At 40.7% G+C, this 26,791-nt stretch overlaps 1 protein-coding gene across 28 annotated transcripts in view; it reads left to right on the top strand.

Annotated features, from left to right (window-relative positions):
- The window catches only part of Para (sodium voltage-gated channel paralytic), a 70,804-nt gene that overhangs the window by 32,154 nt on the left and 11,859 nt on the right, over positions 1–26,791 (top strand). For 2 of the 28 annotated variants that reach the window (XM_076317006.1, XM_076317026.1), the window contains 23 exons: positions 2,323–2,414; positions 2,923–3,135; positions 3,312–3,372; positions 3,472–3,781; positions 4,367–4,648; positions 6,269–6,325; positions 7,861–8,292; positions 8,922–9,015; positions 9,108–9,176; positions 11,580–11,830; positions 12,202–12,375; positions 13,023–13,373; positions 14,243–14,477; positions 15,886–16,017; positions 16,352–16,481; positions 16,576–16,700; positions 17,261–17,523; positions 17,966–18,139; positions 21,511–21,633; positions 24,663–24,785; positions 25,063–25,257; positions 25,341–25,586; positions 25,876–26,146. In XM_076317006.1, the coding sequence (XP_076173121.1) occupies positions 2,323–2,414; positions 2,923–3,135; positions 3,312–3,372; positions 3,472–3,781; positions 4,367–4,648; positions 6,269–6,325; positions 7,861–8,292; positions 8,922–9,015; positions 9,108–9,176; positions 11,580–11,830; positions 12,202–12,375; positions 13,023–13,373; positions 14,243–14,477; positions 15,886–16,017; positions 16,352–16,481; positions 16,576–16,700; positions 17,261–17,523; positions 17,966–18,139; positions 21,511–21,633; positions 24,663–24,785; positions 25,063–25,257; positions 25,341–25,586; positions 25,876–26,146 (4,403 nt within the window). Of the gene's footprint in view, positions 1–2,322; positions 2,415–2,922; positions 3,136–3,311; positions 3,373–3,471; positions 3,782–4,366; positions 4,649–6,268; positions 6,326–7,860; positions 8,293–8,921; positions 9,016–9,107; positions 9,177–11,555; positions 11,831–12,201; positions 12,376–13,022; positions 13,374–14,242; positions 14,478–15,885; positions 16,018–16,348; positions 16,482–16,575; positions 16,701–17,260; positions 17,524–17,965; positions 18,140–18,872; positions 18,996–21,510; positions 21,634–24,662; positions 24,786–25,062; positions 25,258–25,340; positions 25,587–25,875; positions 26,147–26,791 lie in introns of all 28 variants that reach the window. The other 26 variants (XM_076317007.1, XM_076317021.1, XM_076317010.1 and 23 more) reach the window with 20 other exon arrangements.

The following is a 26,791-nucleotide window of genomic DNA, read 5'->3' as shown; positions in this document are numbered from 1 at the left end:
GTAGAGTACAGCGTGTGACGAAAGAGAATAAATCGAGAAGGTGCATAAAATAGCTCTATCACGTTAGTTTCTTATATTGCAATGTCGACGACGCACGGAAGCGTTGAAAATAGCCGACGGTATCGAAAATCGACTAAACTCGACAGAAAATTTTTGAACACCCCCCTACATAGTTTGCAAAGTTGTAGTCTTTAATTAAATACAGCTAACAATGTTCGATCGAAGGTATATCAACATAGGATAACCCTCCTTAGGTTATTAAGTCCATAATTTCACGTAATATGGAAACACGATTGAGATATATACATAGATTATTGTCTCGGTAATAATTGACTCGTGTTGCTCGCATAGTTGATTCAAGAAGAAAATCATTTAAATCGACGTGTCGTGCGGTGGTAAGATCTGGTGGGTCTCGTGAAAGCGTGAGTTCTAACCTCCAAATCTTTCGCCTCGAGTTTCACAAAATTCGTACCGAACGCAACGTTTCGCGTTCGATGGAAATTCGTATCGGATAACTTGGCACGAAATTGAACCACCGGAGAGAAAAAAAAAATAAAAGAATGGACTGTCTTTGAACGAGTGGTAATTCACGCTTTTCTCTGGAGAATCATCAACGAATCTACCTACTTTAGCAATGTTCCATCGGGCGCGTTAGACTCGCCGAGTTTACGCGTCGCGTCGTGATTTTGACCAAACATAATCGTAAATCTGAACAACAGGCTTCGATCCGATCAGCCTGAGAGACGCTCTTTTTTTCCTGTGTTTCCTTAGTGCCACGGGTAGATTCGTAATCACGATGATGATCTTAGCCGTAACCGCGTCGACAGGACCGATTTTGAAACGATCACGTCGACCTCCGTACGACCAGTTGGCGCAGAGAAGCGTTCCCCCACGAGAACGCTAAATTAGTATCAAGTTAGATGTTCAGGTTATGACAGTAGACCTCGCTAGATACCTTGAGTACGCTATAAAATTTGTGTAGCACCGAGTTTATTACGTACTTCAGTCTCTCTTCTCATGTTACACACTGTTGCCAGTATATACGTACATCAACATCACATGTACACACGTATAGTCACACGAATACGTACAGGTATACGAATTAGTTCACCTAGATAGGGATAGAGAATTACTTATTATGTCTAGCAACCTCAGACGAAGAGTATCTTTATTATCATCGTAATGTTGATTAGTCTAGTATATACAGTCGATTCGATGAATCACTTATTAATTGTTTGTAGTTTAGAACGTGTACAGGGCGCGTTGCGCGATCGGGATAAATCGTATCGTCCGTTCCCTCGAAGATGGACACGAACGACAGAGGAAGAAATTTAACGATACAATATAGTCTATCTTCGCATAACCTCACTTTTCTCGCGAACGGAACGAATCCACCTGCAAAGTGGAATTGTATTTTCCTTTTTAAAAGAACCATATATGTATTGTTCTGAAAAAAAAGGATTCGAAAAAATGAATACATGTCTGTTAGGTTGTCACACAATTACCTCTCACCATTGTTAACCGTACTTCACTCTCGTTCCTAAAATTCATCCACTTCTGACTCCCAGATCGCCACAATTTGTCCTCGAGGTATATAACAACTTGAGAAACGATATTATACTTTGCAAGATTTAAAAAATTTTTTAACAAGGTATATGCTCCACCGAAGGACACGTTTTAAATTTTTTAGAAGAAAGCGTAATCTTTCTTTTCGCGTGCATCGTCGAATTTCTGAAAAAGTGAAGTTATGAGAAGACAGACTCTGTTACATCATTGAACTTTTTTTTCTCGATGATATTTGTTCCATCGTCAACGTAACGGGGGGTACAGCCGGTCCCGATCGCTTGACGCGTCCTGTATATATTATATATCTTCTATATATAACATATATTACGTAATTGTTGATAGATGGTCAATACGTGTATTTATTCGACGTAACATGTACTCGATTACGACTCGATATCACGAGAACAACCACGCACGTGTAGCTTCCTTCTGCTCGTTCCACGTTGATTAACGCAGCAGGAAGACTCGAGTAACAAATTCTTGAATGGTGAAAAACATATAAAAAAATAAAAAAATAAAAAGGAAGAAAAAATCGAAACGTTGATTCCCGTGATACCGTGACAATTAAATATTATTACATCGTGCATGCAGTAATAGCTATCTTACGATACACGCAGTTTTAAGCAAACTTTTGGTAGGCCATAGGAACAGTAGCGAGTAACCCTTTGAGTAATTTTATTATCCTCAACTCTTTTCTAACGTTTTGTTTTTTTGTTTGTATCACTGTAATGTGTGTGATGTTCGGGTGTATTGCAGTTATGTGACGATGGGCATAGATCTAGGCAACCTTGCCGCTCTCAGGACATTTCGAGTCCTCCGAGCCTTGAAGACTGTCGCTATTGTACCAGGTATGCTTAGAGAAATAGAATTGGTCGTAGACGCAGTTAGAGGTCATAGACACTTGTCGCGGTCGCTGTACACACATTTTCGCAATCATCACCGGATAACGCCTGTTCTACTTTGACCCATTAACATTCTATTATTTCTTTCTCTTCCGGCGCCATTTTTTTTCCATCAGCCCTCCGTATTTCACGCTCATCCATCGATCTCAAAATCATTCGTTGAATCTGTATCGATCAAATGTTTTACACTTGGTCATCGAACTGCTGTCACCACGGTCTTGGTCCACGCCCCTTTCTCCCCCACCGCTCTCCTCGTTCAATCGTTGCTCTCGCGCTCGCTCCACCCCCGTTCCATCCCCACTCCGTCGATCTCCCGTCGATCCGTTTCCCTCGGTAAACCCGGTCCATCATCTCTTTCCACACGCTGCAAAATGAAAAGCGGTCTGTTAACGTCGACCCACCCGTCACGCAGGATTTCCTACTGAGTCCGCTGTCCTTTTCTCTCGTTGTCTAGGTCTGAAAACCATTGTCGGCGCTGTGATAGAATCCGTGAAGAACCTGCGCGATGTGATAATCCTGACGATGTTCTCTCTTTCCGTCTTTGCGCTGATGGGCCTCCAGATTTACATGGGGGTTCTTACGCAAAAGTGTATAAAAAACTTTCCCGAGGACGGCTCCTGGGGCAATCTCACCGATGAAAACTGGGAGCGATTCGTTAGTAACGAAAGTACGTACGCAACGCCGGGGTGACCCCACCCCTTGAAAAAAGCCCGTTCTTTCTCTATATTTAAAAAAAAAAAAGAAAAAATTCGTCGTTCGAACACGTTCGAGGCGACTGCGACGGGGGCTTCGAGACGCGCGTGGTTTTCTAAGCAATTTCGTTTACTGTTTTTTTTCACCCAGCTAATTGGTACGTGGACGAGACGAAAAACATGCCCCTGTGCGGGAATTCATCTGGAGCAGGGTAATTTGCATCTTTTAACACGCTTTTCGCCCACATAATCGTCGGCGCGGCGCTTAGGCGTCGCGCTCATTCTAACGAAGAACGATTTCTCGAGTGCAGGCAGTGCCTTCCTGGCTACACGTGTTTACAAGGATACGGCGATAATCCGAATTATGGTTACACGAGTTTCGACACCTTCGGCTGGGCCTTACTCTCCGCGTTTCGTCTAATGACTCAAGATTATTGGGAGAATCTCTATCAGCTGGTACTAAGATCGGCCGGTCCATGGCACATGTTGTTCTTCATAGTCATCATTTTTCTCGGCTCGTTTTATCTCGTCAACTTGATTCTCGCCATTGTCGCGATGTCGTACGACGAATTGCAAAAGAAAGCCGAGGAGGAGGAAGCTGCCGAAGAGGAAGCCGTAAGGGTGCGTATTCCTTCCGAAAATTTTCGCGCAAAGCTGTACGATCGATGGTGTAGGGTTTCGCCTTGAGAGAACAGTAATTATGAAATTATAGAGGATGATCTCGTGGCAGGCCTTGGATTTCGTTTTACTCGCCTTAAGGATGAGAAAACGGACGTCTATCGTCCGTGTATGGCTGGCAATCCCTTTGTTGGACGATTAAGTGTTACAAGAACACCCGACGAGGCTGTAGAGATCTAATAACACGATAGACGTTCTTATCCGAACTAACGTATATATATTTTCATCCTTAAGGTAGAGTGGAACACTGTTCCAAAGTTTGCTCACCTATTTTAAATCACTCTGTACAAGTTGATTTCAACAATTAGAGCTCTCTGTCGACTCAAAGTATAAAGACACTGTTCTCTCACCGTGACAATATTGTTTCCCCAAACGCAACGATGCACTTGCAAGTTTGCTCGGAATTTTGCAATTGTACGCGTTGAAAGTCCAAACCTCGATATTCGGCATCGGTAGCGACACAGAACGAACCGTAACACGATCGTTGATAAAAAAATGTTCGTGTTTTCGTGCTTTGGTACGCAACAGGAAGCCGAGGAAGCCGCTCTGGCGAAGGAGAACAAGTTGGCGGCACAAGCGGCAGCGAGGGAGGCGGCAGCGGCGGCAGCTGCAAACGCAGCTGAACAGATCGTCAAGTCCCCCTCGGATTTCTCGTGTCACAGTTACGAGCTCTTCGTTGGCCAGGAAAGAGGGAACGACGACAACAACAAGGAGAGGATGAGCATACGTTCGATCGAGTCCGTCAGCGAGCAAAGGGTGAAACAGATCAACAACCACACCACCACCACTAAAGTCCGAAAAGTCAGCGCCGTAAGTATCTGACTGGCGGAGTACCATCCGATTTGTCCTCCTGTAACGTAACGTACTTTGTTCCTATTATCGAACTCGTCCCCCCTGACCTCGCTTCTACGAGAGCAGTTCATGCGAGGCTGTTCGATGTTGACTCGACTCGTCGGTAAACTGAGCGCAAGTTAACTTACACCGGTAGAGTGTTCAGCATCTGGAACGATGCTCGGACCATTTGACGTAATTTCGCGCGATAAGTTATCGTGAGTAAAGGTTGCGAAGGCTTTGCACGAGCCGGGAACCGATAAACTCAGCTGGACGGAGGATTGTTGTTTACCGAGGTGTATGTGTGTGTGGATGGCGATCGCACAACTTTGGGGGTGTGACGCGGGACACGAATGGAGATGGTGAAGTTTTGAACGGAACGAAGGTTGGCCGCAACAGATCACTCGGTAGATACCTTCTCGAGCAATTCAGACGAATCACAGGCCTGCAACTAGTACATAACAGAGGTCCGTTTAGCCTACCTCGACGAGTCGAGCCCTTCCATAAAAATCTGTCGCTCTGTAGCATGCTTGTCGTACAATGATTTTGGTACTTGGTTAGGACGCTTTTAAAAAACACTCTTTTCTTTTCGTTACGTTGATTTGCTCGCTAAGTTCAGTCTTGACTTTTCAATATGGTATAATATGTTCACGGCCGCGTGTAACGTGTTCGTTTCAGTTTACCGTTGTTGTTCTTGACCCTCGGTCGTGTAAGAGCAATCAGGTCTGGCATCGCATCGTCATAAAACAGACGTCTTGAATTCATTGTGCTGTCTTGCATGCCAACAACGCATGTGTTGTAGTAGAGAAAGGAGATACGAACCGTCGGGGCCGTGAAAACGGAGAAAATTGTCACGGAAAAATGGCCAGGGTCCTTGATTCCCAGATTGTAAATAGTAAATTGAATCAATTGCTCTCTCGTTAACGAAATGTCGTCGATGCCGAAGAGATTCTCAAAGAAGGTAAACAAACGTGACGAATGAGAATTTCCCACGTTACTCTATGCACTTATTCCATGTGGTACAGCTAGCATCATTGGGTGTCCGTGGATTGCTGATACTGTACAGTAGGAACCACGATCGGTTGGCCGTTCAAGGACACCGACGAGCTACCTCCACCGTGATAAGTATCTCTCGAACAGAGAGGGTAGGCTAACGTCATTTTTGTGTCAATGGCCTTGAACGATCGAACGATTTTGTTTCGACTATAGTACAGTACGATATCAATACACTGTCCATCGGTGCATCCGTAGACTCCCGATGGAGCTAGCTGGCTGTCGTAATTCTTTTCTAAGGGATTGCATCCGTCAGCCCCTAAGCGTTTTAAGTACCCGTGAGAGATAGCCGCAAGGATCTCACCGATCTTCGTGTCTCCCATTCTTCTGTACCTTAAATACGAGTTTGAGTAACGTCTGTACCCCCTGATATGTTGCGACGAGTTGTATCATCTCTGCGTGTAACATCTTGCTCTTACTTCTGTGTATGTACGCTTTGCTAGTATTTATATAAACATATCCGTATCGAGTGCCTCCTTGGTGTACACTTTAGACCACGTTACGAGCCGTTTGGTAGGAGATATCTTTTCTTGTTTTTTTCTTAAGGTCTCTCGCGCCGCTAATGGCCAGTTTACTTATGCCTACCAGGAAAGCCTGCGGAAGGTATGTGTGTCACGACGTGTCTGTCAGCACCGACCGTACGTACTAAATAGCTGTACAGGATCTCCATGATCCGAATCATGTCAACGCGTCCGAAGTTTGACGTGTCGGAATGGTGGAAAAATTATCATGCGTCAACTTAGTTGTTATCACGGAGAGCGATTCGTAATTCGAAAACCGTTTCGATGATTCAACGAACGACATAGCGAATCGTTTCGAGTACGAATACACTTTTGTTTTTTTCTTTTTCTTTTTCCTTGACTCGAGATCAATGTTTAAACAGAGAACACTCTACTTTTGTCGTTTGTTTCGGTGTTCTTTAAACTGTGGAGAGACTATCAATTTTAGACACGTATCAGAAATTGTTTCATAAACGGCTAAATGTTTCCCAGAAAAATTTCGTACCCCCTATACGATGTTCTTACGACAATATGTTACAAAGTCGCTTGCATTGTGTTCCCTTTTGCTACTGTTTTTTACTTATTTGTAATACCCTCTCTTCGTCGTTGAGCCCACCGGGTCGGAACGCAATCAATTGACTGCTCAAGGTCACCGAGAGCGCTATCCCCACCACTTCGCTTGGATACTCCGCCCCTTGGCGTCGTCTAAAAGAGGGGATCGCGTCACTCGCGATCGAGGCTAGCGATTTTGAGTCGTCGATTGATTTGTCTCCGACCCATTGATCTTTGTCGTATACATATCTCTATATACGAATGCATGATGAAAAACTTCCCGCGACAGATGCGTGAAAAAAATGACTCTGATTTTTCGATCCATATTTAAAAATTTCCCGTTGTCTCTTACAATTTGAAAAACGGTAACCGAAACAGTCAACAGTAGTAGTTTCGAACGATGTCAATTCTTTCGAACGATCGATCTATTCGTACGCTAAACGAGTTACTATATCGAGCCAAAAGAAACTTTCAAAATTCCCCGTAGAAAAAATGATTCTCGATACCGATGCTCCATCTAAGTTGAAATTAAACAATCCGTATGAGCTAGAAACACGTTACCGATATCGCATTTATTTAATTACTCCGTTAAGAGCGTATAGTTGGACATACATCGATCGGTATATCAATTCATTAGTGTACCATTCATCGATCTCATAATACTACCTACTGTCTGGGATCGATAGATTGCCCAGAGGATGGGGATCATACACTGTTTCATTTCACCGCTCCACGGAGATGGCGTTTTCTGAACATGAATTACTTCACCTTGCGGGGAGGCATTCACTTGATCATTGCCAGCTTTAATAGCGCCTACGATTCGAACGTTAACCACAGGAAAATATCGGTTCACCCCACGACTCCTGCGCTTTCGAGCAATATTCATATCGGGCGGTATTACCGAATGTTTGTAAACGTAAGGGATTCAACAGTCGCTTGACACGATTGTTGCTCGAGGTGGTATAGAAACCCGTCCTCGTCCCTCTGACGCGTTCCCCGATCCTGAGCCCTGTTCGCCCGCGCCCTCCAGAGAAGCTCGAGAACGGTGAGAGAGAAAAGCGGTGGTCCGCTTTGTTGTAATTTCAGGCGAGCCTTAGTCTACCTGGCTCACCGTTTAATCTTCGCCGGAGCAGTCGCGGTAGTCATCAGTTCACGATAAGAAACGGTCGCGGTCGTTTCGTCGCGCCACCCGGTGGCGACAGGAAACCACTGGTGCTCTCTACGTACCTCGATGCGCAGGAACACCTACCGTACGCTGACGATTCGAACGCGGTCACCCCGATGTCCGAGGAAAATGGTACTATCGTGGTGTCGGGTTACTATGCCAACCTTGGGTCTAGGCACTCCTCGTACACGTCACACGCTTCGCGGTTTTCGTACACGTCTCACGGTGATCTTATCGGTGGCATCGCCAACGCCGGGAAACCGATGACGAAAGAGAGTCAGTTGAGGATCAGATCGGTCAGGCCTCCCTCCGTGAATGGACATTTCACGGATTCGAATCAGAAATACCATTATGTGAGTATATTGTCACCGGACGATTCTATCGTCCCTAACTGTCGTTATGTTGATGTCTCTGGAACTTAGTGTATCGATGTAACTTAGCATTACACGGTAGAGAAGGAATTTCTTCGTAGCTGGCGATGTTTGTTACGTGTGAAGATTATTTTTTAAGCGAAAGAATGAAATTGTGTATTTGAAAAAAAAATTTGTTCAATTCTTTGTATTTCACTTGGCCAGAGGATAAAAAGTTCAAAAGGAACCGTTTGTCGCGAACGAACCGTTCTCTCGCAAAAGATCGTTGAACTTACGACCAATTAGATCGCACGGAGTCGCTACGCTCCGCCCAGGCGCCACGTTGCGCTACTCAATTGGTCGAAAGTTCAGCGACCTTTTACGAGCGAACGGTTCGTTCGCGGCGGATGGTTCCTTTTGAATTTTTTGTTCTCCGGCCGAGTAGAGTACACGGAAATAAAGAAATTTATCCTTGAAATTGAAAGTAAAGTTAGTTAGTTATTCTTTGTACTGGCATGTAAAGACACTGCTACACTTCGAGACATTAACACGACAAGAGTTACCGGATCAACTTGTACAATTAAAAGAAAGTTTACGACACTCGATAAATAAACGTTACGATTTATCTTCAGGAGGGCGATCTGGAGGATCCCATGGGCAAGGCGAAGCAACAAGACAATCCGTTTATAGAGCCTTCTCAACAACACGCTCTCGTCGATATGAAAGGTAAAATTCTGCAACGATGGTAAACACTTTCGGTATCTTTATCGATATCTATACACGATCGGCAAGTGGTGGGGTACGCTTTATCTTTTCAGATGTGATGGTTCTGAACGACATCGTGGAACAGGCCGCGGGTCGTCAGAGCAGAACACCGGAGCAAGGAGGTAATGTCGAGAATCCAACCCCCTTACGTCATTTCTTACAGTTTATCACCCATATCACAGATGTGTATCTCTTGTGTGATGAGCATCCTATATCATTTGATGTACACCGTTGTTTAATACTCTTGTATTCTTTTCTTCGATTGACATTCAGTGCTGAAGATTTTTGTCTGAGCGCCTTGTACATAGTAGACTGAATCCTTTCTTTTCACTTCTATTGTTTCTTTTTTCACTTTTTTTTCTTCTTTTTTTTTTTCTTTGTCTTTAACCGTATTAAACGTTTTGAGATGACAACACGATATCTGTAATTTTGATTGGACTTTGGTGACACGATGTACAACAGTGCATGGTACGGTTCCTGTTCGTCCCGGATGCGTTATTTAAATGATGTATATTGTTTTCCGTTTCTACTGTCGCAGCAAAGAAGATGGCATTGCTCGATCGAAGTACATACATCGATGTTAAACAATTCTCGCTCGTTACACGATACTCGTGATTCGTATAGGGCAACGTGTACACCGGTGTATTACGAACAATTGCGGCGCGTAAGCCCTCGAACTGTTGAATGGATTGTAACAGTCTTAAGTAGTTTTCTTTTGGGGAAACAGAGTTTGTTTCCTGACGATACGACACAGATTAATATCCTCGCTGCAGCTGCACGATATCCTGGTCGCTTGGTGCCTGGGATCTCGCTTGAATTTTTACTCTACGATACAACTGCAGCGAAGTTTTCTTTTTCGTTTGCCACAATATTTTATTAACGGCACTCGCTTCGTCGCGTCGAGGGCACCGCGTTCACCTGAGCTGCACAATAAGAGAGTAGGTTTGAGAAGCTTCACTACAAGCGCCGGCATATTATATATAAAACTCGATGCTCCAGCCATCGCGATTAGAGCTTCACGAATAACATTTACTGAGTACACTGTACACACACGCACGCATTAGTCGCACTTCGATCGCTTTGGTACACGAGAGCTTAAACATTGCCACCAGCTACCAATACGGCGACGTAACAAGTGTTAGAATTCGCCACTTTGTAATTTCCTTTTGTATTTTCCCACTTATGTGTGTCGAGCATAGTCATTTCTAGCTTTCTGGTTGTAGTTGAAATGTTGTACCGTGTGACAACTCAATTGTTCTGTATATCGTTGACCTTCAACTGGTTGGATGTAGTCGAACTATTCTCCTACTTATATTCGTTCCTTTGAACTCGTATCGCTCGAATGTTTCACTTGCATGTACATTTGTTTACGAGGAGTTTGCAATTTATCAGTCTGGAATTAATATTCATATTTACCAGTTTTAATACTGATTATCAAAATTCGTATTTATCAATTTTAATAACGATCATCGATATTCGTAATTATTAATTTTGATAATAATTATTGGTATTCGGGATCGTTAACTTTAAGAATAATTATTAAAATGCATATTTTTCGATTTTACAATGGATTTGTAATTAGTCTGTAATCGATCTTCGTTGTGAAGATCTTTAAACGTTTCGAGATGAGTCACGATCGAGATACGATTTGAAAATTTTCGAAAAATACGAGAACACGAATTGCTGGAAATGTTGTAACAAAAGTTAATAGAAATTTTCCGTTAGTGTGCGTTGTCAAACTACCGTGATCGTACCACAAACGCGCATCCATTCAACGTCCTCGACATTCATTATCGTTTCGACAATTACGCAGCTAGTCTCTCATCCAACCAATTGGGGATCGATCAAACATCGAGCTTTCCTTGCGACTAATTTCACTCGAATTTGCTCCTAATTCTCTTTGACAAGCAGCCTCTCAAAGAACCTTCTTTGAGCGAAGTTGCACGACGCGTTTAATTGCAACGAATTTGCATAGCATTTGCATCACCTGTTTGCTAATTTAGTTTCCTCTGTACCCTGACATGGCTTCTGGACACTCGCGCGTTTCCATTTTTACTATTCGCATTGCGCACGCGACTCGCAGATTTGTTTAAATAAAACACGCTCGAACATTATCGACGAAAGATGATTATTCACGATGAATACGTTTAGACGATTCTACCGTACATAAATATTATTTAGAATCTACGGTTTCTAATCTACGGTAAAATTATTTCAAATTTCATTTGAAAGAAATAACGCACGATCGAACAGATCTCCGAGTCTCTGTACACAAATTAAAATTTGATTGCTATTTGCGTTGGTTCGTAGACACTGGGAAGCTACCGTTTTGTTTTTTTCTTTTTCTTCTTTTCTTTCGTTCGCTGTGACATTACACGCACGCACCGCCTGTTCGTATATAATCTGTGGTCTGTAAAATACAAAGAACAAGCTTGACGAATGAGAAAACCTCTTTCCCCAAAAAGAGTGGTGCCAGACAAAATTACTAACACGCGTTACAGTTTCGACCTATTACTTTCCGACAGACGACGATGAAGAAGGGCCCAGGTTCAAGGACAAACTGTTGGCCGCTGTGTTGCGTTGCATCGATATCTTCTGCGTGTGGGATTGCTGCTGGTTGTGGCTCGAAATTCAAAAATACGTGTCTCTTTTGGTGTTCGATCCGTTCGTAGAGCTTTTCATCACCCTTTGTATCGTCGTCAACACACTCTTCATGGCGTTGGATCACCACGACATGGACAAGGACATGGAAAGAGTGCTCAAGACGGGAAACTATGTAAGCAAACAGTACAAGATTCGAAGCGATTCAATTCTCAAACTGGATAGAAATATGTTTCTTGTGAACAGTTCTTCCATGTGTTCCCGGAGCTTTGGAGATGATCGCAATTTGTATGACTTGATCCTTTCACTTTGCTTTGTTTCTTATCCGTTCGCCCCTTTTGGTGCCTCGATCCGTGCGTTGAACGCCCATAGGCGTCGAGAATACATACTTAGCAAACGAGAGTACAACGTTTCCGCACGCGACGAGTTGCACGTTGCTCGAATCTTGGCACCCGAAGGATTCGGTGTACCAATGGCCGTTTTATGGCTATTGGTAATCGTTGTATACATGTCTGTGTTATATTAACGTACCTGCATAAATTTTAGTTCTTCACGGCGACATTCGGTATCGAAGCAACGATGAAACTAATAGCAATGAGTCCCAAGTATTACTTTCAAGAAGGCTGGAATATTTTCGACTTCATCATCGTCGCTCTCTCGCTTCTGGAATTAGGCTTAGAAGGTGTGCAAGGTCTTTCTGTGTTACGATCGTTCAGATTGGTAAGTTATATTTAATTAAAAGTATCATTGTACAATCTATTCACCAAGTCGGTATTTTCAATCAAAGTTACGTACCAGGGAGCAATTTTCTAGGCACTTGTAACGGTTTCGATGTATAATACTTCTCGTGGTATCGAAATAAGAATAATCATAATAGTAGTACAAAAGCTTAATTTAGGTACTGTTACACTACTTATAATAAAAATATACTACTCAACAGTTACGTTCAAAATTGTTCATTACTCAAAATAAATTTCCGTAAAAGAAACAAGTACATTTGGTCTTTAAAAATAATACGTCACGAATAAATTGTTCGTCGATTCATTTAAATAAATAATTTCGGTTAATATTCTTATTTACGTATTATATTTACCATCTCGTACGAAATTAGCCCAACCCTTATGAAACTTTACAAATAATCGAGAACCTAAAAAATTGCTCCTCAATATATTGGGTTGTTCGGAAAGTCATTTCGTTTTCCAAAATGGAGAATATATAATTTAATAAAATGTTTATACACTCTAAAAAAATCGTGTTTCATTTTCACAAAAAAAATTGAAATGACTTTCCGAACAACCCAATAGTACCCTACCGATCGATTTCACCATTGTGACAGAAAATGCGAGAAACAATTCCTCTGTTCGCAGTTAAGAGTATTCAAGTTGGCGAAGTCGTGGCCCACATTGAATCTGTTGATCTCCATCATGGGTAGAACCGTGGGCGCGTTGGGTAACTTGACGTTCGTGTTGTGTATCATCATTTTCATTTTCGCTGTGATGGGTATGCAGCTGTTCGGCAAGAACTACACGGACAACGTTGATCGATTTCCCGATGGCGAACTACCAAGATGGAACTTCACCGATTTTATGCATTCGTTCATGATCGTCTTTCGTGTACTGTGCGGAGAATGGATCGAGTCTATGTGGGACTGTATGCTTGTGGGTGATGTCTCGTGCATACCATTCTTCTTGGCTACGGTTGTCATTGGTAATCTGGTTGTAAGTATACGCAGCGAGAAACGAAACGATGTATACGTTCTGTCGTTGAACTTTCTTTAATTTTAACGCTCGACTGGTAGGGTGAACTCAACTGGTTCGATTGTTGATCAATTCGATGAACAATATACTGACCTTTCTATTGTTTTGCAGTTCACTTCAAGTTTCACTTTAGTATTTTTTCGTACCGTAAGAGGTGAATATTAATCGTTACCGTATTATGTAAGTGTAATCGAATATCGTAGAGTGTGTCGTTTCGTCGAAAAAATTGAACTCCTTGAGATTTAACCTGTTTAGGAAAAAAACACAAAGAACGTCGAGCACACGCTTTCTATTTCTCAGACACAATGGGCGGAGCGAAGTGAGGACGTGAAGGCAGAGTGGTGGTCGAACGATATGGTGGGGGTAGCCCCTTGGCGACCTTGAGAAGCCAATTGATCCTGTCACGACTCGGTCTTCGTACTAACACGACATTCACGACGTGTGCAATACAAATTCGTGAATAATTCCAGACCTCGATGATCTTGAAACGTTCTCAATCTTTTTCTATATTGTACTCGATCAACCAAGGATACAAATTATCTATAAACATTCGTCGTTGTGTCTGTAATCGAACGAGAAACAAGGACGTAGTGACAGGATAACTAAACAATATAATGGGAGTATAACACCTTAACGATCTCGAAAGTTTGATTCTCTCACGACTAAGATCATCGAGAGGCCAATTGTCACGGTGAAAAGTCAGTCTTGAACAATTCCAAATAACTTCGAAACATTCTCAACCTCCATTTTTTGTATTTCACTCGACCAGTTGAGGATACAAATTACGTGAAAATGGTGAAAAAATCGTGGTTGTGTCTGTAACGTAACAGGTGCTGAATCTCTTCTTGGCCTTGTTGCTGAGCAACTTCGGTTCATCGAATCTTTCAGCGCCGACCGCGGACAACGATACGAACAAGATCGCGGAGGCGATCGATCGAATAGCACGTTTCGTTAACTGGATCAAGCGAAATGTCCTTTATCTTGCTAAATTGATGCGAGCCAAATTCACCAATCAGATATCCGATCAGGCGCCAGGTGAGGGACCGTCCAACAGTTGGAAAGAAGGTTTATATCCAATCAGATCGCTTGCTGTGTGCGCTGTGTAGTTCGTGGCACTGTTTTCAGTTCTGCTTTTCACTTTTTTCAGACTTTCTTTTCGTTTCGGTGCCAGTCGACGATCGAAATCGTTTTGATAGAGATCCAACTACATTCTCGATTGCCCTCCGATCGATAGATAAAAGGAACTAGCAGCGCGTAACGATTAATTAGCAATCTTCGTTGTGTTCGGTGAAACGAATTATTTTTTTCTCTATTTGTTTTTGTTTTTTTTTTTTTTGTTCAACTTTTCGATGGATTTTTTTCTAATTTTTTTGTTTCAATGTAATAAAACGTTGACTGGCATATTCGATTTTTTACGCAGATTTTTTAATCGGTTTGCTATTTCTCTTCGTTCTCTGAATAAAGAAAGATCAACGGTGACAAAATGAAAAGAAAAGAAGTTGGAAATATGAAAATTAATTTTTGCTTCGCTGATTAGCCTGGCAGTTATACGTTGCTTTATCTATTATTTTGACGTTGAAGAAATACAATCGCATCGTTTCGTCTATAGGGAAACGAACAAACGCTTCGATATTATTGGATAACACTGAGAGTAGATCACGGATCTTCACGCGGTACATTTGGATTTGCGTCGATAAGTTTCACCCAATCGGACGTGAAACTGAGAAGCCAAGTTTCGACTAACGATACAGCTTCGTAAATTACAGTAACAGTTACGGAAATAAGTAAATAAAATGTCACGTTTCATTTTGCTGTTAAACCTACACTGATCGCGAGTTTACGCGATTAGAAATACGATACGGGTAAAATGAGTTCAAAAGCGAACGATGAGGATCTTGTAAGCTATAAAATACTGGAAAGCTTAAAATCCACTTGGCAGCTAAGCTCCTTAATAAAATTAGATGTAATAATTCTCTTCTCACAGAGCCAATGAACTCGAATCAATTTATTATCGATTCTATCGGGAACGAACGATATAAATATTTTTTACGGTCTTGCACCTAACATTGTCCTTTCTGTAGTATACAAATGCAACTAATCGATTCATCGAAAATTGAAATATTAAGAGTGAATTACAATTTAATGGTTTTAGGTAGAAAAGTATTCTGGTAACGTGTAACGATTAAAGTAGAACGGAATCCAATGTGTACCGCGTAAGAAACTAGTTTATATTTATTAATTAAGTGACATAGTAAACGAGTTACACCGCGGCGGGAAAATTGCATGAGAAATAGATGAAAAATTTATAGGCAATGGAGAAAATCTACAGCTTTGAAATTTCTTTTAATATCTTCAATGGAAGAATGGGCTAAACAGACAAGTAACTGATCGGTTACTTTCTCGTACTCGGATATATTTTTGACGAGATTATAATTTTATAAGGGCGGGTTAGAGATTTTGTGTGACTGTGCAGATGGAATTGATCGTGATGGGGACCTAGATCTTGCAGATGGTGAATTGGACGCGTATAGGGATAAAAAGAGTGCCAAGGAGCTGAACCAACTCGAAGTTGCTATTGGTGATGGAATGGAATTTACTATTCATGGTAAGCATATGTATTGCAAATGAGAAACACGGATAAAATCGTTCCCAATGTGCTAATAATGTTATCCTAACTATTTCTCTCTCGAACGAAAATGGATAGTGAAGCAAGATAGAATTTCTAATTAAAATGAGTATAATTTTGTATCGATTATGTAAACAATTGTTCCACGAGAATAATCAAAAACTAATTTTCCATTTTTTTTTGGAGCACGTCTTGGAACAATAAAATTTAGTCGTACAATTTTAAGGAAATTTTACAAACTTTCAAATTAACAACGACGCGTTCGTAGTTCCACCAATAATTAGATGAGAACGATTTTTATTTCTCGAAGGAGATTTGAAGAATAAATTGAAGAAGGGCAAACTGTGCATGAACAACAGCAAGATTATCGGGAATTCGATAAACCACCGCGACTACAGGCTGGACCACGATTACATTAACGAAAACGAGGATGATACAATTAGGTTGGTTGACCTCTTCTTGAGTTTTTACATTCGCGGATACCAAGACAGATCGACTTGTGTTAATCGTATAATCTTTTGCGTATTTCTTTGATAGTAATAAATCTTACGGCAGCCATAAGAACAGGGCGTTCAAAGATGAAAGTCATAAGGGTAGTATAGATTCGTTGGACGGTGAAGAAAAGAAGGATGCGAGCAAGGAAGACCTGGAACAAGAAGAAGGTATTTTTGTAAAATAATTTTAAACGTATCGACTACGAGTACTGCATCAAGAACTTTATTAACGTTCTCATTTTCTACTACATCAAGAATATTAATATCATCTTCCGTAAAATTATTCTCTTAAATTTTACACGCATATTTTTAAAGATAAATTGCAACATTTAGAAGGTACATACTGCTGTAGAATATGTTACAAACGTAGATAATAATTGAAAACATAAGTAGAAGATCTCCCATATTGAAATTAACTAAACAATGATTGCTCAACGTTCAGTTTGCAAAATAACAATTCTCTATTGACTCTAAATTGTTTAAAGCAACCTATTCAATCGTTGTTCAAGTAGAATGGGACTTCATACATAGTAGTAAGGTAGAAAAATGACTACTGAATTAAAGAATATGTAGTACTATGTCTAAAGATAGTGTGAACAACATCGAGCAATTGTTGCTTAGTCACAGACCTTCGAAGACCAATTAGAACGTCTGACACAATCAATTTGCAATTCTTTCCGGAGATTAAGATGAAACAGCGAGATTAAAATGAAACTCTGTCTTTCAAGATCTTGGAGACGAGGGAGAAGAGGAAGAGGGTGAATTAGGAGATGCTATTATTCAAGCGGACGAGGACCCCATCGAATCCGATTATCCGGCCGATTGTTGTCCGGAAAATTGTTACAAGAAGTTCCCGTTTTTGGCCGGAGATGACGACGCACCGTTTTGGCAAGGTTGGGCGAACTTGAGACTGAAGACCTTCCAACTAATCGAGAACAAGTATTTTGAGACTGCCGTCATTTTGATGATTCTTTTGAGTAGTATGGCTCTCGTGAGTATACGCAACATTTTACGTATTCTCTTTGACCACTGCGAGCCTGGTACCATTTTTATTGGATCATTTAACCAGCACTGGATGTGATACAGAAATATTTATCTCTGTCAATTTTTGAAACGAAGAATCAGAACTTTTGACATTAACGAGGATAGGAACTGTATGAAAATAATTCTCCCATAAATGGTCTTACTGTAAACAAAATTCTAGTGTAGGTAAATTCTAACACATTGTAATTTATGCAGTGGGAAGTTTTTTCGTTTAAATATATTTTATTCGAAAACGTGCACCCGAAAAATACTGACCATCGTCTAAATTAGTATATCGATTGCTTTTACGAAACGATACGATACAAATAAGAGTATTGCCAGGCTCGAAGATGTCAAAACGTGTAAATCCCCACGAATCCAATCTGATGATACACGAACGCGTTGTTCAGGCCTTGGAAGATGTGCATCTTTCACAACGACCCATTCTGCAAGATATCTTGTATTACATGGACCGAATATTCACTGTGATTTTCTTCATCGAAATGTTAATCAAATGGTTGGCTCTCGGCTTCAAAAAGTACTTCACGAACGCTTGGTGCTGGCTTGATTTCATCATTGTCATGGTAAGTCGTACTAAGTCGACGTATCGTATAAAAACTCTTTAGTTGTGTATTCCAAGTGTGTGTGATCTCTTTCAAGAGAAGATTTCTCTCAAAAGGATAACTCAAAGTTCTTGTTACACTTTCGTACGGAAATTCCGCAAACTCTATTAACAACGAAACAACTCGTCGCGTTTATTACGATAAACATTCCGATCTCACACACGAAGAATCTTAGGATATTCATAAGGATATTTATGAACGTTTCTAATATTATTTCATGATTTATACTGCAGCCGACCTACGTTTTGTTTCCTGAGAGAACAAGCTTACGATTCGATCCCACGAATCGTTTCTTCCAGAGTCATTGATCGTTCAAAGAAAAAAAAAACAATCGTTCCGCGACTTTGTACGAGACAACCAATTGGTTCGAGCGATACCCCATGAACTCGACAGAGAGAGAAATAAAAAACAATCAAGTCTATCAAGAATTACAAAACAAGGACCGTCGTAAGCTTGTTGCGTGAACTTAATTTTTTTTGAAAAACGAACCGTCCCGTCTGAACTCTTTGACGCAAGATCTCCTCCATTTTGTTGTCTCCGTCTCCTCCACCCAATTGCCCAAATTGTCTGCCTGCAAAGCGGGAGCGCAGCGTGGAATCTTCCAGCGGAGTTTTCTCTTATTCGATCGTCCGCGCGATTAACAACGATAACCACGAAACCCGTGTGCAATCTGATCAATATTTGATGATAATAGCTGTCACTGATCAACTTGGGCGCAATCTGGGCCGGCGCTGCCGACATCCCGGCCTTCCGTTCCATGAGAACACTGAGGGCCTTGAGGCCTTTACGAGCGGTTTCACGATGGGAGGGCATGAGAGTAAGTCATCGGTCGACGAGAACTAACAAAAAATATAAAAAAAAAAAAAAAAACAAACAACAAACAAGTAAATAAAAAGAAAAAGAAAATCAGCCTGATCCCGGTGATGTGACGACCTTTGTCGGATCGTGCAAATCTGACGGAACCAACTCCGATCGAAACTCTTCGTAATCGGCTTGAAAAACGTGAAACCACGAGTCGGTTTTTGCTTTGTTTTTGTTTTTTTTTTCTTCTTTTTTTCCTTTTTCCTTGGAAAAACAGACACCGATCCGTCACATTTGCCACGAAGCCTCGGCTCTTCGAATCTGAAAAAGGGAACTGAGTACAAAGCGTGGAAAGGGGAACGTGTCGAACCGAGGGGAACACGGTGGCGTGAAACGGACATAATCGCCAACAAAATGATCGTAGCCTGTGCTACGGTGTGCTTTCCAGTGTGCGGAGGTACACCGGCGTCTCTACTTGGTGTCTGCACTGATATCTTGGAGTTTTTGTCGTACTAGCTATTGTCTATGTACGCCTTTCCTAACAGTCTTTTTTGACACAGTGATCGTTGTGCAACCGTACAGTGTATTTATATATATATACTGTATATACATATATATATACATAACATGCTTTGTGTGTGTAATGTACGATCTTCCTTGTGTGTAATACGTGCGTCTACGCGGTATATATTGTAATTACGTTTTACCAGGTTCTTGGTTGTTTCATATCGCAACGCATGGTGACGTGCCTACTTCCTGAACGCATTTCTCAGAATCGTCAAGGGATCGTTTGTTTGCCGACCGTTGCATTCCAAATACCATAACGAGCTGTTCGATCGACTAAAGTGGGTGACCTTTTCTACCTTGTGTATCTTGGAAAGGATACACTCTTTAAGGTGACCTTTTCTACCTTGTACATCTTGGAAAAGATACACTCACCAAGGTGACCTATTTTACTTTGTACATTTTGAAAAGGATACACTCTCCAAGGTGACCTTTTCTACCTTGTACATTTTGTAAAGAATACACTCTCCAAGGTGACCTATTTTACTTTGTACATCCTGGAAAGGATACACTCTTTAAGGTGACCTTTTCTACCTTGTACATCTTGGATAGGATACACTCTCCAAGGTGAACTTTTCTACCTTGTACATTTTGGAAGGGATACACTCTTTAGGGTGACCTTTTCTACCTTGTACATCTTGGAAAGGATATACTCTCCAAGGTGACCTTTTCTACCTTGTATATCTCGCAAAGGATATACCTTACAGGGTGACCTTTCCAGGTTGTACTCCTTGCAAAAGAATACCTATACTCTTTACGATGTAACAGTAAAATTGTCCAAGGTAAAGAAGTCATACCGAATTGAAAATCATAAGAAAGTTACTGAAAGTAAAAATAATGAAACATTTGCATAGTTGGATTCTTGATAGTAAAACGTTTCATTACTGTATATACATCTACCACTTTAAACAACCTCGTACGTAATAAAAACGAATTTCCACTTTATTTGATCGAACACTGATCGATTTAACAGCAAGGAAATCAAAATTGATACTACTTCGTAGCATCCATACTATAAAAGGAGATAATATAGAAGAGTATCAACGAAACTCTAATATACTTAGTAAATTTCACTTCTGGTAAATAATTTAATCTCCAAAGTGCCCAGACACGTGATCCCTTAACCGTACTGAGTAGTATGATTAAATAACCAATACCAACAACGAAGAAATGGAATTATCACCAATTATTACGATTCGCACACCAATGGTCTTTCTTATGCCTGAATCCTGCGTTGCGATCGCAAGTATGACGAACATTTTCATCTGTTTCAGGACGAAGCCAATAATCATGCTCGTAATTGATAATGATTCTTGTCGAGCCGTACATTGCTCTCTGCCTTGTCGACTGAACATGCGCGTATACGTACAATCGTTCTCCTTTGTACAATACATTATACATAAATATAATATATACATATATCGATACAAATTTCTCGTATACGCGTGATTGTACGTAAACGTGCATCAAGTTATGTATATTTCTGTTCATTGTTAACTGCTACGTGTGCCATACCTGGTTTCTATCTATGTCTTCAACCCTCCTGCTCTGGATATTTGTTGTACCGTATTTACAAATGTGTATATACACTATATATAAATGGAAATCTAAGCTCTCCACAGATGGGACGGCCGCCTGTGTGTGATAACTGCTTCGATATGAGACCCTCGATCCATCGACGAAACTTCGAACGAAGTGACACATCGACGGTCAACCTCTGCTCCCCTCCCCTTTTCTACTTTCTTTCTATCTCTCTCTCTCTCTCTCTATCTTTTTATTTTTCTTTCTATCTATCTCTAAATCTCTCTTTCTCTATTTATCTATTTATCTTTTTCTCTCTCTCTCTCTTTCTTTTTCTGTCCCCTCCCAAACCTATTTGCTACTTCCAGTTTGGAAACGATGAAATCGTTTCATACGTGTAGCCTGTCTACCTGTTGCTGTGATTCGCTCTCGTTTCTCGCTCGCAGGTGTCACTCATTAACTTCGTAGCGTCGCTCTGTGGCGCTGGCGGGATCCAAGCCTTCAAAACAATGAGGACCCTAAGGGCCCTAAGGCCACTCAGGGCGATGTCTAGAATGCAGGGAATGCGGGTATGTAGCCCACAGTCTCAGCAGACCTTGCCAATTACTCTATTTATCCCGTCGAGTTATTCTTTTAGAATTCAAATGGTCCATTTGGACGAATCGACAGCCAGAGTTGGGCATACATTTTGCTTTAAATACGAACAAAGTATAACGAGCAATAAATGTTTCGCAGTAACATTGTTCCTTGTTGATCGATCGAATACTTGTATTCGGGTACATGATTCGTCACATCTTTGAATAACGTATCCAAGATTTCTTGTTTTTCGTTTGTTATTCAACGAGGTAACGCGTGTAACTTTATCGGTTATTTAAATGTGCATAAAAGTTGCAAAAAAAGTTTTCTCGTTCGAGTTTTCGTTTTTGAGAGAAACGACTCTGAACGGTACAGTGTACGAGTAGCTTCACTGTGGCGCCACTGTCGAGTCACCGATGTCATTGGCGCCACTGTCGAGTCATTGGATTCATTAACCCTACATACAACTTATATTCGGAGCCGTTTTTCTCGAAAAGTGAGCGTCGTATGAAAAAAATGTATTTTACAATTTCGATTAATTTTTGGACGACGAAACACCTTCTGTTTCGTAATTTCACGAATTACGATAACCAACCATTATCGATCGTTGAAATAAAAATTCTATCGAATGATGTCCAACTCTGTCGACAATCTTCGGTTCGTTCATATTTTCAATATAGTCTTTCTCGGTGCCGTCGAACAATCTTGTTGGTCTAATGATAAATATTGAATATCTCTTATCAAGTATTTTATTTTATCTGTAACGTGTCCAAATTATATTTACGAAAAGTGTTAACGAAATTTATTTAACAATACTTATCGGCGTATTTAACTATACTTTCGAAGAAAAGAAACTTAAACGGCGGCACCGTTTCTCTTTTTCCGTCGCGAGACTCGACAAAGAGGCCGATAGGAATTTCGTGTAACGCGAAAAAGAATAGTGATCACCGTTTTGTACTTCACTTTACGTAACAATGCAAATTACGTGTACGTTTTCACTTTTTGATTTATCGCAATGCAATGATTGACCTTGCAATACCGTATTAGTTAATAGTCGCAACTTAGGATTTTAGAAGTGGAAATAAATCCTCGGCCTCGCGGTGTCCGAGGCTCGACAGAATCTCCTTTTGCACGTAAACATGCGTAGGGCAATCGCGAATGCACTTGAGCTTAACATTGCGAATGTTTAAACGGCACGTAGACTTGTTCCTCGTGAACAACTTTTGCGAAATATGCACTTTAGAGGATACACGTACATACACTGCTGTCCATAAGTTCGAGGCCACTACCTTGACTTTCATTTCATCGCGAACATTTTTCAAAAAAAAAAGAAAACCTACGATCCCTCTCCTGGGTACGATTTGAGAGAGATTGCTCTTGAAAATCAAGGTCGAATATTTTTTTCATTTACACGTATTCCACTCGATGAGAAGATAAAAAGTACAAAGAGAATCGTGTGTCGCAAACGACCCGTTTCCTTACGAAAGATTGTCAAAGTCTCGACCAATTAGATCGCGCCGCGTGGCAACTGGGCGGAGTCGCTCCTCCCACTCCCACTGCTATACAGTACACGCAGTTGGGACGAATCCTTCTGTTTTAGTTGGACGTAGACAAAAATGCTGAAAGATCACGTTCGATGGTTCAACGAGATACCGCGTTTGTCGCGATCGCTTCGTTCGAAACGAATGATCATCGTCATCGAACATTTCTCGTAGAGCGCTCGCAATTTAACGATTCGCAAACTATTTACTCCCGACAATTTTTGTTAAAATTATAAGAAAACGACACGTGACCCCAAACTCATGGACGGCACTGTATTTAGATACTACCTCGATCTGTTCTTTGGATAACGTGCCTTCTACTCTGGATACTGCTAGATACATATATAAACGCTAGGCATCAACACACGTACTTACCTACATACATATTCGTAACTTGTCATCGGTTACAGTCCATTCGGAGGGTTAATTAACAGTTTATATCTCATTACAGACTTAAATGATTCTACATAACCGTAATACAAGGTCGCTGAGATACTGGGCGTAGAGTCACTGTCATGCCCACACCCTGACACTATCTTATCCTCTCTCGTAGTAGTCTGAAGCTACTATTATCAGCATATATCGATGTGTTTTTTACTCGTCTTGTTTTAGTTTTAATTTTTCTTTTTGTCTCGTTTCTGCATGAACTTGTTGCTAGTTGTGTTGGAGCTGCTATGGCCACGATCTACCCGCCACCTTGCATACATGAAATCTGTGTTTCGATGTACGCTTACGCCGATGTGCTGCTTTTACTTTAAGTTTTCTACGTAATACTCTTGTATGTATCGTGTTCCGTGAAGCAACGTTACTGTACCACGTCACATCGATCAATGATCAGGCAAATTTCTATACTTCGTATCTTTTTTAATTTCGTTCTGTTCGTTGCGATCGAATTTCGCAGAGAACCGAAGAAGGCGGTGTGTGATTCTTCTTTTTTTTATATTTTTTTTCCAAGTTCTTTTTTATCTTTGAAGATCTATTCGTTTCAAAGTACTGATACTTAAATATCGGAAATTAACCATTAAAGGAGTAAGTATGCAAAATTTATCTCGGTTTACTGTTTCATAGCAGGAAGTCGATTAAGATGTTCTTTACGTCGTAAATTAGTCGAGAAAAATATTTTATCCAAAGTCTCTCTTTTCTAAATCTTGTAAATTCATCGAGTGAGTGTATCAATAAATCAATCGTTAAAAATGATTTCAATTTGAATTATGAAACCTTAAAGAAGTTGTACACTTTGTGGATTTTTATCGTAAAGTTAATTCGACGTTTAAAGTTCTCTCGCGTCGATGTTTCATTGTTTTTATTTTGTCGTGAAAAAGTCGAAAAATTAAATTGCACATACGATAATGCGTACACATAGCGTAGTCACATAGAGACGCATATAGCCGCATATAAACGCATACTTAGACGCATAGAGAAACAGAATTTACATGGTTGAAATGTTTTTATATTCTTGAACGGTATTATTTGTCCCGTAGGTAGTCGTCAACGCTTTGGTTCAAGCCATTCCATCCATTTTCAACGTGTTACTGGTGTGTCTTATTTTCTGGCTAATCTTCGCCATCATGGGTGTGCAACTTTTCGCTGGCAAATATTTCAAAGTACGTATTATAATGTATCATACCTCTAGAAAGAATTAGTATTTCTGCTCAGTGATTAAGATTAACTTTTTCAAACTCGATTGTAGATTTTGATTTCAATTTGATCCATGTGTCCTAATAAATTCTAACCAATGAAACCTATATTCTAATCGTCAGTCGCGTACAGTAGACACTGGAGATTTCAATGCGTGGCGTGTCTTACCAGTCGTTAAAGTCGCTCGATTATTTTCACCAAAGACGACTACATAATTACTGTTATCTTTTGTTATTGTTGCAGTGTGTAGACGCAAACAAAACAACGTTGAGCTTCGAAATAATTCCCGATCGAAACGCCTGCATAGCTGAGAATTATACTTGGGAGAATTCGCCTATGAATTTCGATCATGTAGGAAAAGCGTATCTATGTTTGTTCCAAGTGGCAACGTTTAAAGGATGGATCCAAATCATGAACGATGCAATCGATTCCAGGGAGGTAAGTGTACCGATATACTCAACAAACAAACACTATCAGATCACCACGATTATCAATCTATACGTTGATCGTCTTTTCCCCAGCTTAACAAGCAACCAATTCGTGAAACGAACATCTACATGTACTTCTATTTTGTATTCTTCATTATATTCGGATCGTTTTTTACCCTTAATCTATTCATTGGAGTTATCATCGACAACTTTAATGAGCAGAAGAAGAAAGCTGGAGGTTCCCTAGAAATGTTCATGACGGAAGACCAGAAGAAATACTACAACGCTATGAAGAAAATGGGTAGCAAGAAGCCACTGAAGGCTATTCCGCGTCCAAGAGTAAGCACGATTTAAATATCGAACAACACGGTAAAGTCTCCATAGTTGACACAGTAGTTCCTTTAAATGTGACTGACAAAATAGGTAGAAGATGTTTTACATAAAAGAAATCCAGAATCGTCGACACGACTATCCAAGTACGAGTCCAACTAAGAAAACTCCTTTTAGAATGGGGACAACGATTGTTATTCATAAAGTACCGATTGTCAACTGCGGAGACTTTACTCTGAACGATACCAATAAAAAATACTTAATTTTAACGTGGTCGTTTCGTTTTTCTATTTTTCAGTGGAGACCGCAGGCGATAGTGTTTGAAATAGTGACCGATAAAAAGTTCGATATGATAATCATGTTGTTTATCGGGCTGAACATGCTAACGATGACGTTGGACCATTATCAACAGACCCAGACTTTCAGCGACGTTCTAGACTATCTGAACATGATATTCATTGTGATATTCACCAGCGAGTGTCTCATGAAGATCTTCGCTCTGCGTTACCACTATTTCAAGGAGCCGTGGAACCTCTTTGATTTTGTTGTTGTTATATTGTCAATATTAGGTAATGTAATGTAATGATTAGTTCAGTCGTATGGCACACGTGAAATCGATACAAGTTGACGAGAAAAGAATCCTGTCAGCTTTTACTATCACACGATCTTCTCCACTACTCTTTACGATTAGCAATTTAGCTCGGAACGATGGATAATGAGCATGTCACGCAACAATCCACTTTACGCTATTTCTTCTGCACGCAAAACTAGGTCTCATTTAAGCAAAAAAAAAAAAAAGAAAAGGCGGACAGGTTCGTTGTTTCACGTGTGCCGCAACGACTGATCAGCGTCATTACGTTACGTAGCCTTACATTGATGTTGTATTGTGATTCCCCTCTCCCCTCCAAACCCTCCAAATGATATCCACCGTCTCCACGATAATACGATAGAATGCTGAACCGTCGATACAACATTATTTTATTAATCCTGAACTGGTTGAGTAGAACGATCGAAATTTTTACAGTAGTTTGACCTAGAATCAACCCTTGGAAGACGAATAGTACGGACAGTGCCGCCCCTAGAATTGACTGGACACGAGAGAACTAGAAATCGAGGGACCAACTATTTATATAGTCGCTAATAAAAAATGTTCAGGTGTTGGAAGTTATAGTGTACAATGTACTTCCAAACCTATATTATATATAGGTGTATAT

This window comes from Ptiloglossa arizonensis, chromosome 7 (genome assembly GCF_051014685.1).
Source record: "Ptiloglossa arizonensis isolate GNS036 chromosome 7, iyPtiAriz1_principal, whole genome shotgun sequence".
Lineage (NCBI taxonomy): Eukaryota > Metazoa > Arthropoda > Insecta > Hymenoptera > Colletidae > Ptiloglossa > Ptiloglossa arizonensis.
Note: the sequence above shows the minus strand (reverse complement) of the source record. Positions and strands in the feature narration are given on the sequence as shown.